The sequence below is a fragment of the Gobio gobio genome (genome assembly GCF_949357685.1).
Source record: "Gobio gobio genome assembly, chromosome: 18".
Taxonomy (NCBI): domain Eukaryota; kingdom Metazoa; phylum Chordata; class Actinopteri; order Cypriniformes; family Gobionidae; genus Gobio; species Gobio gobio.
The window spans coordinates 18,017,816-18,030,072 of NC_137111.1; the positions used below are offsets into that span (position 1 = coordinate 18,017,816).

General features: G+C 38.6%; 1 protein-coding gene across 2 annotated transcripts in view; it reads right to left on the reverse strand.

The window, feature by feature from the left end:
• Nucleotides 1-11,919, reverse strand: part of hps1 (HPS1 biogenesis of lysosomal organelles complex 3 subunit 1) — a 24,479-nt gene extending 12,560 nt beyond the window's left edge. Inside the window, exons 1-9 of one of the 2 annotated variants that reach the window (XM_079843167.1) lie at nt 11,733-11,919; nt 10,840-10,961; nt 9,436-9,570; nt 8,289-8,431; nt 5,614-5,722; nt 5,371-5,531; nt 5,150-5,249; nt 4,989-5,058; nt 3,884-3,939 (exon numbers count right to left, since the gene is read on the reverse strand). In XM_079843167.1, the coding sequence (XP_079699293.1) occupies nt 3,884-3,939; nt 4,989-5,058; nt 5,150-5,249; nt 5,371-5,531; nt 5,614-5,722; nt 8,289-8,431; nt 9,436-9,570; nt 10,840-10,956 (891 nt within the window). In that variant the 5' untranslated portion in view covers nt 10,957-10,961; nt 11,733-11,919. The remainder of the gene's footprint in view (nt 1-3,883; nt 3,940-4,988; nt 5,059-5,149; nt 5,250-5,370; nt 5,532-5,613; nt 5,723-8,288; nt 8,432-9,435; nt 9,571-10,839; nt 10,962-11,732) is intronic. The other variant, XM_079843168.1, reaches the window with a different exon arrangement.
• Nucleotides 11,920-12,257: the final 338 nt, after the last annotated feature.

A 12,257-nucleotide genomic window follows, 5' to 3' on the forward strand; every position in this document is an offset into this window, starting at 1 on the left:
TTTTTCTAGCTTTGCACGACTTCAGCCCTGCCCCTAGGAGCCGGTTTCGAACAGTCCTCGCTGTGCACTTCACCTCAGCTGCCATTTGCCATTCTTTTTGTAGGTCACTTGATGTCATCCTACGGTTGTTGAGTGCCATTCGAATGAGTTGGCGGTCATTCCGGTCAGTGGAGAGTCGTTTTCGACCCTCTGCCGGTCTGTAGCTTTGTTGTCCCCAATGTCTGCTGCTTGACCTTGTTCTTATGAACCGCCGTCTTTGAAATTTTAAGGATGGAAGCAACTTGACGCTCACTGTATCCCTCTGCCAGTAAAGCTAGAACTGAACCCTTCTTTTCCTCACTCAAAGCTTTCCTTTTCAACTCTTTTGGCATGGTCAATAGTTATTTTTCGATTCTAATTACTTTTGAGTTACTATTAGCACTGTTCTTTGCCATCCAGCTGGTTCTATTGCAAGAGGATAGTGATGACCACAGCAGTGTAGTAAAAAAGATTTGGTTCAGGTGATCACCTAATCAGCACCTCATTCAGTAGAATGAGGTGTGCCTGGGATGGAATTCAACAGACACTGGAATGGAATGGCTGCCATACATGTAGAGATGCTGATTTAAGAAAAAATTGCAGTGGTCTCTTAATTTTTTCCAGAGCTGTATATATATACAGTGAGGAAAATAAGTATTTGAACACCCTGCTATTTTGCAAGTTCTCCCACTTAGAAATCATGGAGGGGTCTGAAATTGTCATCGTAGGTGCATGTCCGCTGTGAGAGACATAATCTAAAAAAAAAAAAATCCAGAAATCACAATGTATGATTTTTTTAACTATTTATTTGTATGATACAGCTGCAAATAAGTATTTGAACACCTGTCTATCAGCTAGAACGGGAGGAGCTGGTCAATGACCTGAAAAGAGCTGGGACCACCGTTTCCAAGGTTACTGTTGGTAATACACTAAGACGTCATGGTTTGAAATCATGCATGGCACGGAAGGTTCCCTGCTTAAACCAGCACATGTCCAGGCCCGTCTTAAGTTTGCCAATGACCATTTGGATAATCCAGAGGAGTCATGGGAGAAAGTCATCTGGTCAGATGAGACCAAAATAGAACTTTTTGGTCATAATTCCACTAAACGTGTTTGGAGGAAGAAGAATGATGAGTACCATCCCAAGAACACCATCCCTACTGTGAAGCATGGGGGTGGTAGCATCATGCTTTGGGGGTATTTTTCTGCACATGGGACAGGGCGACTGCACTGTATTAAGGAGAGGATGACCGGGGCCATGTATTGTAAGATTTTGGGGAACAACCTCCTTCCCTCAGTTAGAGCATTGAAGATGGGTCGAGGCTGGGTCTTCCAACATGACAATGACCCGAAGCACACAGCCAGGATAACCAAGGAGTGGCTCTGTAAGAAGCATATCAAGGTCTCCAGACCTAAACCCAATAGAGAATCTTTGGAGGGAGCTCAAACTCCGTGTTTCTCAGCGACAGGCCAGAAACCTGACTGATCTAGAGAAGATCTGTGTGGAGGAGTGGGCCAAAATCCCTCCTGCAGTGTGTGCAAACCTGGTGAAAAACTACAGGAAACGTTTGACCTCTGTAATTGCAAACAAATAGTCTGACAAGCCAGACCCACATCAAGATGTTTGGTCTGGAAACTCACCATTGACAGGGCTCAATCCGAGGGGCGGGATAAACGGTTGTCTGTCAAATTCCCTCTGCACGCAATTGGATAGCGCCACAACCAACCGAGGCGGAGCTAACGTTAGTTGACAGATTAAACTCCGAATACATCTTCCTTTCTTACGAATGACTTAAGTGCCGTTCTTTGTTCTTTCCTCAAAGGAAAGCTTAACTCCAAGTCTTCCAGAGTAGCGGCCAAAACCGATTTGAAAGACGCTGGTCGTCAGCTTCTTTGTTTACTTGTAGCACGCAGAATCTCCGCAACTCCGCTCCGTCATTATGTTAAGCCCGCCCACCGACTCTGCACACGCTGTGATTGGCCTGATCAGAGTTTGGTTTTTCCAGCTCTGAGGTCTACCGAGAGTTGCTAGACTACACTCGAGGCAAAATTAATTTTCTGCCGCTAGGGTGCGTCTAGATTTCTAGGCTAGCAAACAAAGGCTACTGTACCAAATATTAACATTGATTTTCTCAGGTGTTCAAATACTTATTTGCAGCTGTATCATACAAATAATTGGTTAAAAAAATCATAAATTATTTTTAGATTATATCTCTCACAGTGGACATGCACCTACGATGACAATTTCAGACCCCTCCATGATTTCTAAGTGGGAGAACTTGCAAAATAGCAGGGAGTTCAAATACTTATTTTCCTCACTGTATATATATATATAGGTGAAGTAAATAACACTGATAATCCCTTCATCACGGCACCTGTTAGTGGGTGGGATATATCAAGTGAACATTTTGTCCTCAAATTGATGTGTAAGAAGCAGAAAAAATATGCACGCGTAGATGGATTTGTGCGAGTTTGACAAGGGCCAAATTGTGATGGCTAGACGACTGGGTCAGAGCAGAGCGTTCCGGTCTCCAGTGGTAAGTATCAATCAAAAGTGTTCCAAGGAAGGAACAGTGGTGAACAAAAAACTGGGTCATGAACAGCCAAGGCTCATTGATGCACGTGGGGAGCGAAGACTGGCCCGTGTGCTCCGATCAAACAGATGAGCTACTGTAGCTCAAATTGCTCAAGAAGTTAATGCTGTTTCTGATAGAAAGGTGTCAATACACAGGGCATCACAGTTTGTTGCGTATGGGGCTGCATAGCCGCAGACCAGTCAGGGTGCCCATGCTGACCCCTGTCGACTGCCGAAAGCGCTAACAGTGGGTACGTGAGCATCAGAACTGGACCACGGAGTAATGGAAGAAGGTGGCCTGGTATGATGTTTTCTTTTACATCACGTGGATGGCCAGGTGCGTGTGTGTCGCTTACCTGGGGAACACATGGTACCAGGATGCACTATGGGAAGAAGGCAAGCTGGCGGAGGCAGTGTGATGCTTTGGGCAATGTTCTTCTGGTAAACCTTGGGTCCTGCCATCCATGTGGATGTTACTTTGACATGTAACACCCCCTTAGGTAGGTACCCCTACCTAAGCAGTGTTGCAGACCATGTACACCCTTTCATGGAAACGGTATTCCCTGGTGGCTGTGGCCTCTTTCAGCAGGATAATGCGCCCTGCCACAAAGCAAAAAGGGAATGGTTTGAGGAGCACAACAACGAGTTTGAGGCCTCCAAACTCCCCACATGCATCACTGAGCCTTGGCCGCCCATGACCCTGTTGCCGGTTCACCACTGTTCCTTCCTTGGAGCACTTTTGATAGATACTGACCACTGCATGGAACACCCCACAAGAGCTGCAGTTTTGGAGATGCTCTTACCCAGTCATCTAGCCATCACAATTTGGCCCTTGTCAAGCTCGCTCAAATCCTTATGCTTGCCCATTTTTCCTGCTTCTAACACATCAACTTCGAGGACAAAATTCACTTGCTGCCTAATATATCTCACCCTCTAACAGGTGCTGTGATGAAGAATATATATATATATATATATATATATATATATATATATATATATATATATATATATATATATATATATATATATATATATATATATATATATATATATATATATATATATATATATATATATATATATATATATATACACACACACACACACACACACACACAATTATTATTTTATTTCTTTTACAATTTATTTCTATTATTTCTATTTCTATTCTCATCTTTTTGACAACAAATTATTTTAAAGAAATCTTACTGACTCCAGACTTTTGAACGGTAGTGTACATAATCATATTACTTTTAGGCCAGCAGAGATGGACAGGAACAGATAGCTCACCTGAACATCAGGATCTACAAACTGGAAGACAGGCGGACTGAAACCTCTTGGTCGGACTGTGCATTCAAAACACAAATATGCAGCTTGTATACTTATCACTTTTGTTAAATTTCAAAATTTTAGCAAACATGTCTAGAAATCATTGCATTACACACAATGGGCTTCATTCATGAAACTTTCGTAAATATATGAGCAAATTCTGAGTAATTTGCGCGTAAAATTGACATTTACGAAAACTCTCCTCCAGATTCACAAACGCTTCGTATACCACGGATTCGGTAGTAAAACGTGTGTATATAAAGAATTCCAAACATTCGTAAATAGGGTCATTCATCATTTGCATAATCCCTGCCCATGAGTTACAACTGCAAATGACGTGTGCAGGAACGCTGTGGAATCTTCTGGAATTCTTTCTCAGGTTTGGCTCCAGTATTTTGTATAAATGCTAAAGAGACTAATTGGTCATATGCCTAGCAATAAATATTAAATTATTGTGTGTCCATCAAAGCATTTTAACCAGCTAAAAAACACCTGGTGCTCTTCTGAAAATGGCCAGCTGGTGGCGCTGAAAGCGCTTTGCCAGGGCAGAGTTTTTCCTTCTGAGATACTTTGATTGCTATGAATATGATACAGAATATCCATGGTAGTACTGTGTTACTAGTATCTCATTTTGAGGAATAAACTGAATATAAAAAAAGCAGTAAAAAGCAGTATTAACTTCTCCAGTATTGTTGTTTAGTCGGTGTACAAGTGGGATGATTGGTCGATGTAGTTTTTTTCCCGCCCCTCCTCCACTGTGATTGGACGGCCGGGTAAAAAGTGACAGTGACGAGCGCTGCCTATTACCCAAGAATGACGGGGCAAATCAACTCTTGAAATATTATTATGGTACATAGTCCATCAAAATGCAACGCACCATTTACATGTGGTAGGGAGCAGGTGCAAATTTCTTTTGTACCAACTAACATTTTGAAAATACAAAAATTTCCGTGAATCCGAAAATGTACGTCAGAGCGGCTTTACGAACGATTTACACACAAATTCGTTCTGCTCGTGTTTCATTAATGAGGCCCAAAGTCTATGTAAGTCTATTCGTTTTAATCACCTGATTCCCGTTCAGGAGGAGAGGGCTCTGGTGTGTAGAATACATCAGGAACTGAACTGTTCTCTAACTCCTAAATATACAGAAAATACTGTCAGGGCACAATGAAAAATAAAACACTGTGAGATATCAACAAGTGATATCAAAAACAAGACACATCAAACCTCAGGAGTGTCATCTAGGTCGATTTTGCTGGGATAGAGATCCTGCACAAGGATGATCAGAGCCAGGAGATCAGAGGGGTTTAGGTTGCTGGCATTTCGACTGCACAAAAAGTTAGAAATCTGAGATTATTTTCAAAGTTCTCTGTAGCAAAATATTTGTTGCTTCCTTCTGATTTATTTTGTGGTCAAAACATCATGTTCTCCATAAGCGTTTGCTGTACCTGGAGTAGAAGGCCAGCAGTTTGGTGTGCACCAGTATGAAAGCATGCAGCACCTCCTCGCCCGCTCTGTCCATGTTGCTGTTGATCTGCTGCACCAGCCGACGCTCCAGAAACTCGATGCACTGCTCACAAAGGGTCGGGTGGATCAACCTTTCCACCGCCTGAACAAAGGCAGAGAACTCTTCATGTGTGATCTAAAACTAAACCCAGCATACAACTGATAAAAATAGCGCTTGCACACACCTCCACTAAAAAGCTTTGGTCATGCTCTCGCAAGTGGCTGTACGTTTCCAGGAGGCTTCGTAGCTTCTTCCATAACCGGTTCCTTTGCTCTGTATCTTGAGGGCGCAATCTGACAAATAAATTCAAATATATGAAAGTGTCTGTTAAAAATGCTTTTGTCTGTTCAGGTTTAAGACCAAAGTCCTTTGGTGTAATAACCAAAAATAAAATGAAGTGAAATGCAATGAGACTAGTTCTATTAAAGGGATAGTTCACCCAAAAATGAAAATTCTGTCATCATTTACTCACCCTCAAGTTGTCCCAAACCTGTATTTGTTTCTTTGTTCTGCTGAACACAAAAGAAGATATTTTGAAGAATGATTGTAACAAAGCAGATAGAGCAACCATTGACTACCATAGTATTTTTTTCCCTACTATGGTAGTCAATGGTTGCTCTATCTGCTTGGTTACAAACATTCTTCTCAATATCTTCTTTTGTGTTAATTTTATATAATATAAGACAATTTATAGATTTTATCTTATGTGTAATAAAGTTACAGAATTTAGAGTATTTACACAATTCATTAATTGAAAATCTAAACACCACTCAGAACATCTAAATAAAAAAAAATTGATATTTAACAATATAATATAAAACATATTTATTTGTAGTGATGCACCGAAACTGGCCGAAACCGAAAATTTAGGATGCACTTGGCCGAACACCGAAACTGAAGCCGAAAATGGCTTCTTTTAAAAACGTATACTAATATATGTATATATATATATATATATACAGGGCTCTACGCTAACATTTTTCTTGAGGAGCACTTGTGCTCCTAATTTAAAAAATTTAGGAGCACTTTCTGATCAATAACACGCATTCCAATTATAACTTCCCCATTACAGGACTATCTTTGTCCCTTTAAATTAATGTCCAGGGGCATTTTTACCATTATAAGAGCAATGTTTTCTAATCTTATTAAATATATGGATCATCTTATCAATTTCTTCAATTAAAATAGAAAAGTTGTTTTTAAAATGTTAATTTAAACAATAAATTCAGTTACAGCAATACGACACAATCAGACTGTTACCAATCTAATTAAATCAGCATCAAAAGATCAATCTTTGCAGTGTAGAAGTGGCACAGCAGCTCTATCTGAAGTGGTGATTAGACTGTTTAATGCAGCTCATGGGTAAATAATGTTGTATGAATGTTTTAAATATAAGTTTTTGAATTTAGAAATGGGTTATGTACAAGTGAAACTTTAAAAGTATGATATTTTAAATAAAAAGTTCATGCAAAGTATAAATATGAAAATAAAACCGCCAGTAGGTGGCGCGTCAAGTCTATTTGCGAGTCATTGATTCAATCGTTCAAACGCAGATTCATTCGAATCGAACCGCTTGGAGATGCGCAACAGTTCTGGTGTAGTTTTGATTTTCACGAAATAAACAGTATTGTGGCTAAAACGTTGTTACTTAACATCAGCTTGTATATTGGACTTTTGTACAAGGTCAGTATAACATTTGCAATCATTGCCAACTCGGAGCAATAGCAGTCAGTAACTGTTTTGGCGCTCTGGCGCTAATAAACAGAACTGCATGCGTCTCGCGGAAGAACACTGCAGCCGGATCTACTTCTCTCTGTTTATGTCTATGGCGAGTCACGCAGGGACTGTGCTCCTCCGCAGCGCTGCGAACCAAACTGGAATAAAATAGTCAGAATATAAACACTTATTATATGTGTACCGTAGTGATTCAGGGTAAGATAAAAACACGGTTTGGAAAATGGATTCATGATGTACTCTCATATATACATCTAGTAATTTTTAAACACGAGAAAAGTTGTGGACTGAAGCTGATAGCCTAAAGATTAAATCAAGTACTCATACAGGGGCTTTTTTAAATTATTATTTAGTAATTTTCGGGTGGCATTTTTTGCCCCAAGCCCCCGTTAATTTCCGACCTTGTTTATGATAATCCAAATGTGGTATTTCTAGTTAATTTGGATTTGGCTGCAAATAAACATCAGCGCGAGGCGTCTGGTAAGTGCGCATGGCTGCGTCACATCCGTCTCACCTGGTAAACTATCTATGAAGTTTAGTCCGTTACACACGTTTTTTGCACATGCTCTGCTGACAGAAGGCATGACAAGCAGTCGATCGCAGAACGAAACGCAACTGTTGCTCAGTCAGTGTTGATGCACTTTGGCAGTTGTAGTTTTTATTCCGATTGTATTACATTTATTCATGAGAATCGATCGGGTCACTCGCACCGGTGCGCCTAATTGTTTTTTCACAGTCGCACGCAGTCATTTTCAGGTGCAAATGCGCCCAAAATGGTCGCTATGTAGAGCCCTGCCTGATATATATATATATATATTGCTTGAATTTAATGGATCTGAAATGAAAAAATCAGGAACCAATAGAATAATCAAACTTATATTACGCAACCATTGACTACCATCGTATTTTTTCCCCTACTATGTCAATGGTTGCTCTATCGGCTTGGTTACAAACATTCTTCTAAATATCTTCTTTTGTGTTCAGCAGAACAAAGAAACTTATACAGGTTTGGAACAACTTGAGGGTGAGTAAATGATGACAGAATTTTCATTTTTGGGTGAACTATCCCTTCAGTCTACAGTATGGTATGAAATCTGGTGATGTTGAACAAAGTGCAGTTCTCACTCTTTCCTCAAGAGGGGCCCGCTGAGCGTCACCATCCCAAACATGATTTCTGTGAGTTTCTTCATCACATAGATCTTTCTCTTCAAATCCTCCTCGGTCTCATCTCCGTCTCCATTCACAGCGATGTACAGACATTCCTCAAACTGCATGACAGAAAGCACAAGTGTTGTTGACAGATATAGCATTAGTACTGGAAAAATACATATCATTTCTTGAAAGAGTGTTACGGAAGAAATGTGATTTTAGTGACTTTGAATCTGGCATGGTTGTTGTTGTATTGCATTAATATTTTCACCCCCCAAAAAATGGTTTTACGCCAGTTATTTATATCTTTTGCTGTTGTGTGTCAGTAAGAAATATAAATGTACATTTCCAAATATTCCTTTTGCCATTAATTTGAATAATCCAATGAGACTTTTGTATGCACAAGGAGTCTGACAACAGCTGGTATGCTCCACACACAGAGCTCTGATCTCACCATCATGGAGTCTTTCTGTGATTACATGAAGAAACAGAAAAAACTGAGACAGAAGAACTGCGGCAACGTCTCCAAGACACTTGAAGAAACCAAACCTGCAAAGCCACAGTACTGTGAAAAGTTTTAGGCACTTGTGTAAAAGTGCTGTAAAGTGAGGATGATTTCAAAAATAATGTCACAGATAGATTTATTTATCAATTAACTAAATCAAATCAATATTTGGTGTGACCACCCTTTGCATTTAAAACAAATTTTGTCCTGGGGCACTTGCACATAGTTTTTCCAGGTAGCTTTGGAGGTTGGTTTATTCAAGTGTCTTGGATCCTTAGTTCTTCTGGATTTAGTCTGTCTCAGTTTTTTCAGTTTCTTCATGTAATCACAGACAAACTTGATGATGATGAGATCAGATCTCCATGTGAAGCAAATGTAAAAACATTTTATTAATTTTATATAATATAAGACAATTTATAGATTTTATCTTATGTGTAATGAAGTTATAAAGTATTTTCAACAGAATTTAGAGTATTTACTCAATTCATTAATTGAAAATTAATTAATTAAACACCACTCAGAACATCTAAATGAAAAAATATTGATATTTAACAATATAATATAAAACATATTTATTAGTGTTAGATCAGATGACGCTTTCATTCTGCTGTGGATTACCTGATGCAGAACATAGATATGATTGTTTTCTGTGCTGAAGGAGGTGTAATTGTCCTCGAGTCGGTCCACCATGGTGCTACAGGAGATGATGATGGGTGCGAAGACAGTGTTAATGCTGTCTTCAAAAGCGGGCAGCTAAGAACACATAAAAATATTATCAATAATCATTCAACTTTCCACAATAATATGAATGCATGTATTTTAAATTTTATTTAAAAATGTTTTTGTTTTATTTAAAAATAAAATGTAGCTTAATATTTTAAAAATTGTCTTAAATTTAAATTAGGGCTGTGAAACATTTAATTGTGTTTAATCGCATCAAAAATAAAAGTCTGTGTTTGCATAATATGGACCCTGTTTTAACGATCTGAGCGCATGGTTTAAAGCCAGTGCCGCCACTCCCACGACGCGCATCACACGCTGTGCGTAGGGCACCAAGTGCTCAGGGGGGCACCACAAGAAAATGCTCTCTCAACAACCTCCAAATACAAATTCGCGACCGCCGCCACCGCGGGCATCATAAAGTAATCGTGCTTTGGGCATTAACCAATAAACCAATCAGAGTCTCATCTCCCATTCCCTTTAAAAGCCAGTTGTGCTTGCACCATGGCAGAATTTGCATGCGGAAAGACTGAACACTTCTTCAGAGAGGAATCCTTTTATTTTTAATATTTAAAAATGTTTGTGTGCTGCTGCGCGTCCCTGTGTGCGTAATAAGCAGAGTGTACGCGCGTTGTGCATTCGCCTATAGGCGCATATTTACTAACATGCCCTTTAAATAATACAAAAAATACAGCGCAATTGACTTTAGAGCAGGTTTCAGTTGGTCAATGGCGCAGTCTATTTCAGTTGCCTCAAAATAGCAACGCGCCAACAATGTGCCTGAACATGCCCATGGCTGAACAGATGGGCGCAAGTGCATTTGCGATTTAAACAACATGATGCAGGACGTGAAAATGATAACTGCGTTGGGCTGAAACTAGCAAAAAAACACTTGCGTCTCACCTGCTGCCGCATTGCACTGGGCGTATGATAGAGCCCTAATATGTGTGTCTACTGTGTATACTTATTATGTATATTTAAATACCCACACAAATAAATATTTGCATATATATATATATATATATATATATATATATATATATATATATATATATATATATATATATATATATATATATATATATATATATATATATTATTTATATTATATATAAATATACATATTTTATATGTAAATATATATTTATTTTCCTAAATATATACATGTGTGTGTATTTATATACATAATAATCATACACAGTAAACACACATCTATTATGCAACACAAACTTTTATTTTGGATACAATTAATCATTTGACAGCACTAATTTAACTGATATGTCAAACAGCATTAATTCTCACTCGTTCTCCTTCCTCCTGGGAAACAACATACTGATCCTGGATCCGCTGCTCGAACTCGTTGTCACTCCAGTAGAACAAAACCTCTGCGTTATCGTTGGCCACCAGTAGACACTTCATTTTACCTGAACACAAATGCAGTTATTAGGACAATATTTATTATTATTCTCACGGTTTCACTCTAACATGGCTTTGTTTAAACATTCATCTTTCAAAAACCTCTCCATGCAACTAATCAAAATAAAAATCATACTTCACCAGTCCTAATAATCTGTAATGAATTCCAACATAACACAACAAATATATACACTTTATTTTAAGGTGTCATTGGTACAGTGTAATTATATTAAGTACTGAGTAATAATAATAAACAACATGTACTTACTATAGGGTTAGGTTGAGGGTTAGTTGCACGTAATTATGCATAATTTACTGTTATTACTATGGTGCATGTTATTACTTTATTTGACAGTGTCCTTGTTATGTAACAAGGTCACTGTCAAATAAAGTGTTACCAAAATATATTTTATAAAACAGTTCCTTTAGGGCCAGTATGACTTCTAATGGGATAAATAATTCTGTAAGACACCAAAAAGAACTCAAAGACAATATTTCAGAAATTAAAAACTCATATTGCTCAATGCAGCTTCCTTGGTATTCAAATGCAATACAATAAAACATATTAGAATGCAAACAACGACTACACAACACACAATAGTACACAATACTCTTGTTCCATCCCAACTGCAGCAGAAGCCCAAACCTCTCGGTTCCTCCAGGATGAAACTATAGCTCACGCCCCATTTGATGCTTAATTCGCAGAAAACAAAAGTTCAAGTGGAAACTTTTTGCACTAAAACGTCTAACCAGTTTACGTTTCAACAAAGTAAACTTACTATTTTAGTTGTTCGCTTCTAGAACAGAAGAGTACCATTGCCCCCGAAATCATGAGGCAGTTGAATATCACAGAACAACAAACAGTTTGACATCAGCTGTACTGCAGCAGCGCTTCCGTGAGTGTGTTTGTGTGCGCGCGCCTGTCACGTGATTTGATTATCACTAGCGAGCGCGCGCGTCACGTCTGGAATTCAGATCATGTGCGGCGGATCTACAGCGCGTGATTCCTTTATTGCTCATTCATTCATATAATAAACAAATAAACCCATTCAAAATCACCCCCTTTCTCTCCTTTCTTTCTTTCATTCTGTCTGTCTTCTTTCGGACTTTACAATATTACTAAGTTAAAACAAAATAATTTTAATTAATTAAAGTGGTTAAAAACGTTGAACAATGGATTAAGTTTGACAATGACTGAATGACGCTGCAGTCAATAAAATGGAAAACCACCTTTTTTACACACTCTCTCTTTGTCTTTCTCATTTAACTATTGTAAAATAATGCATTTGTCTTCCTCTTTCGTT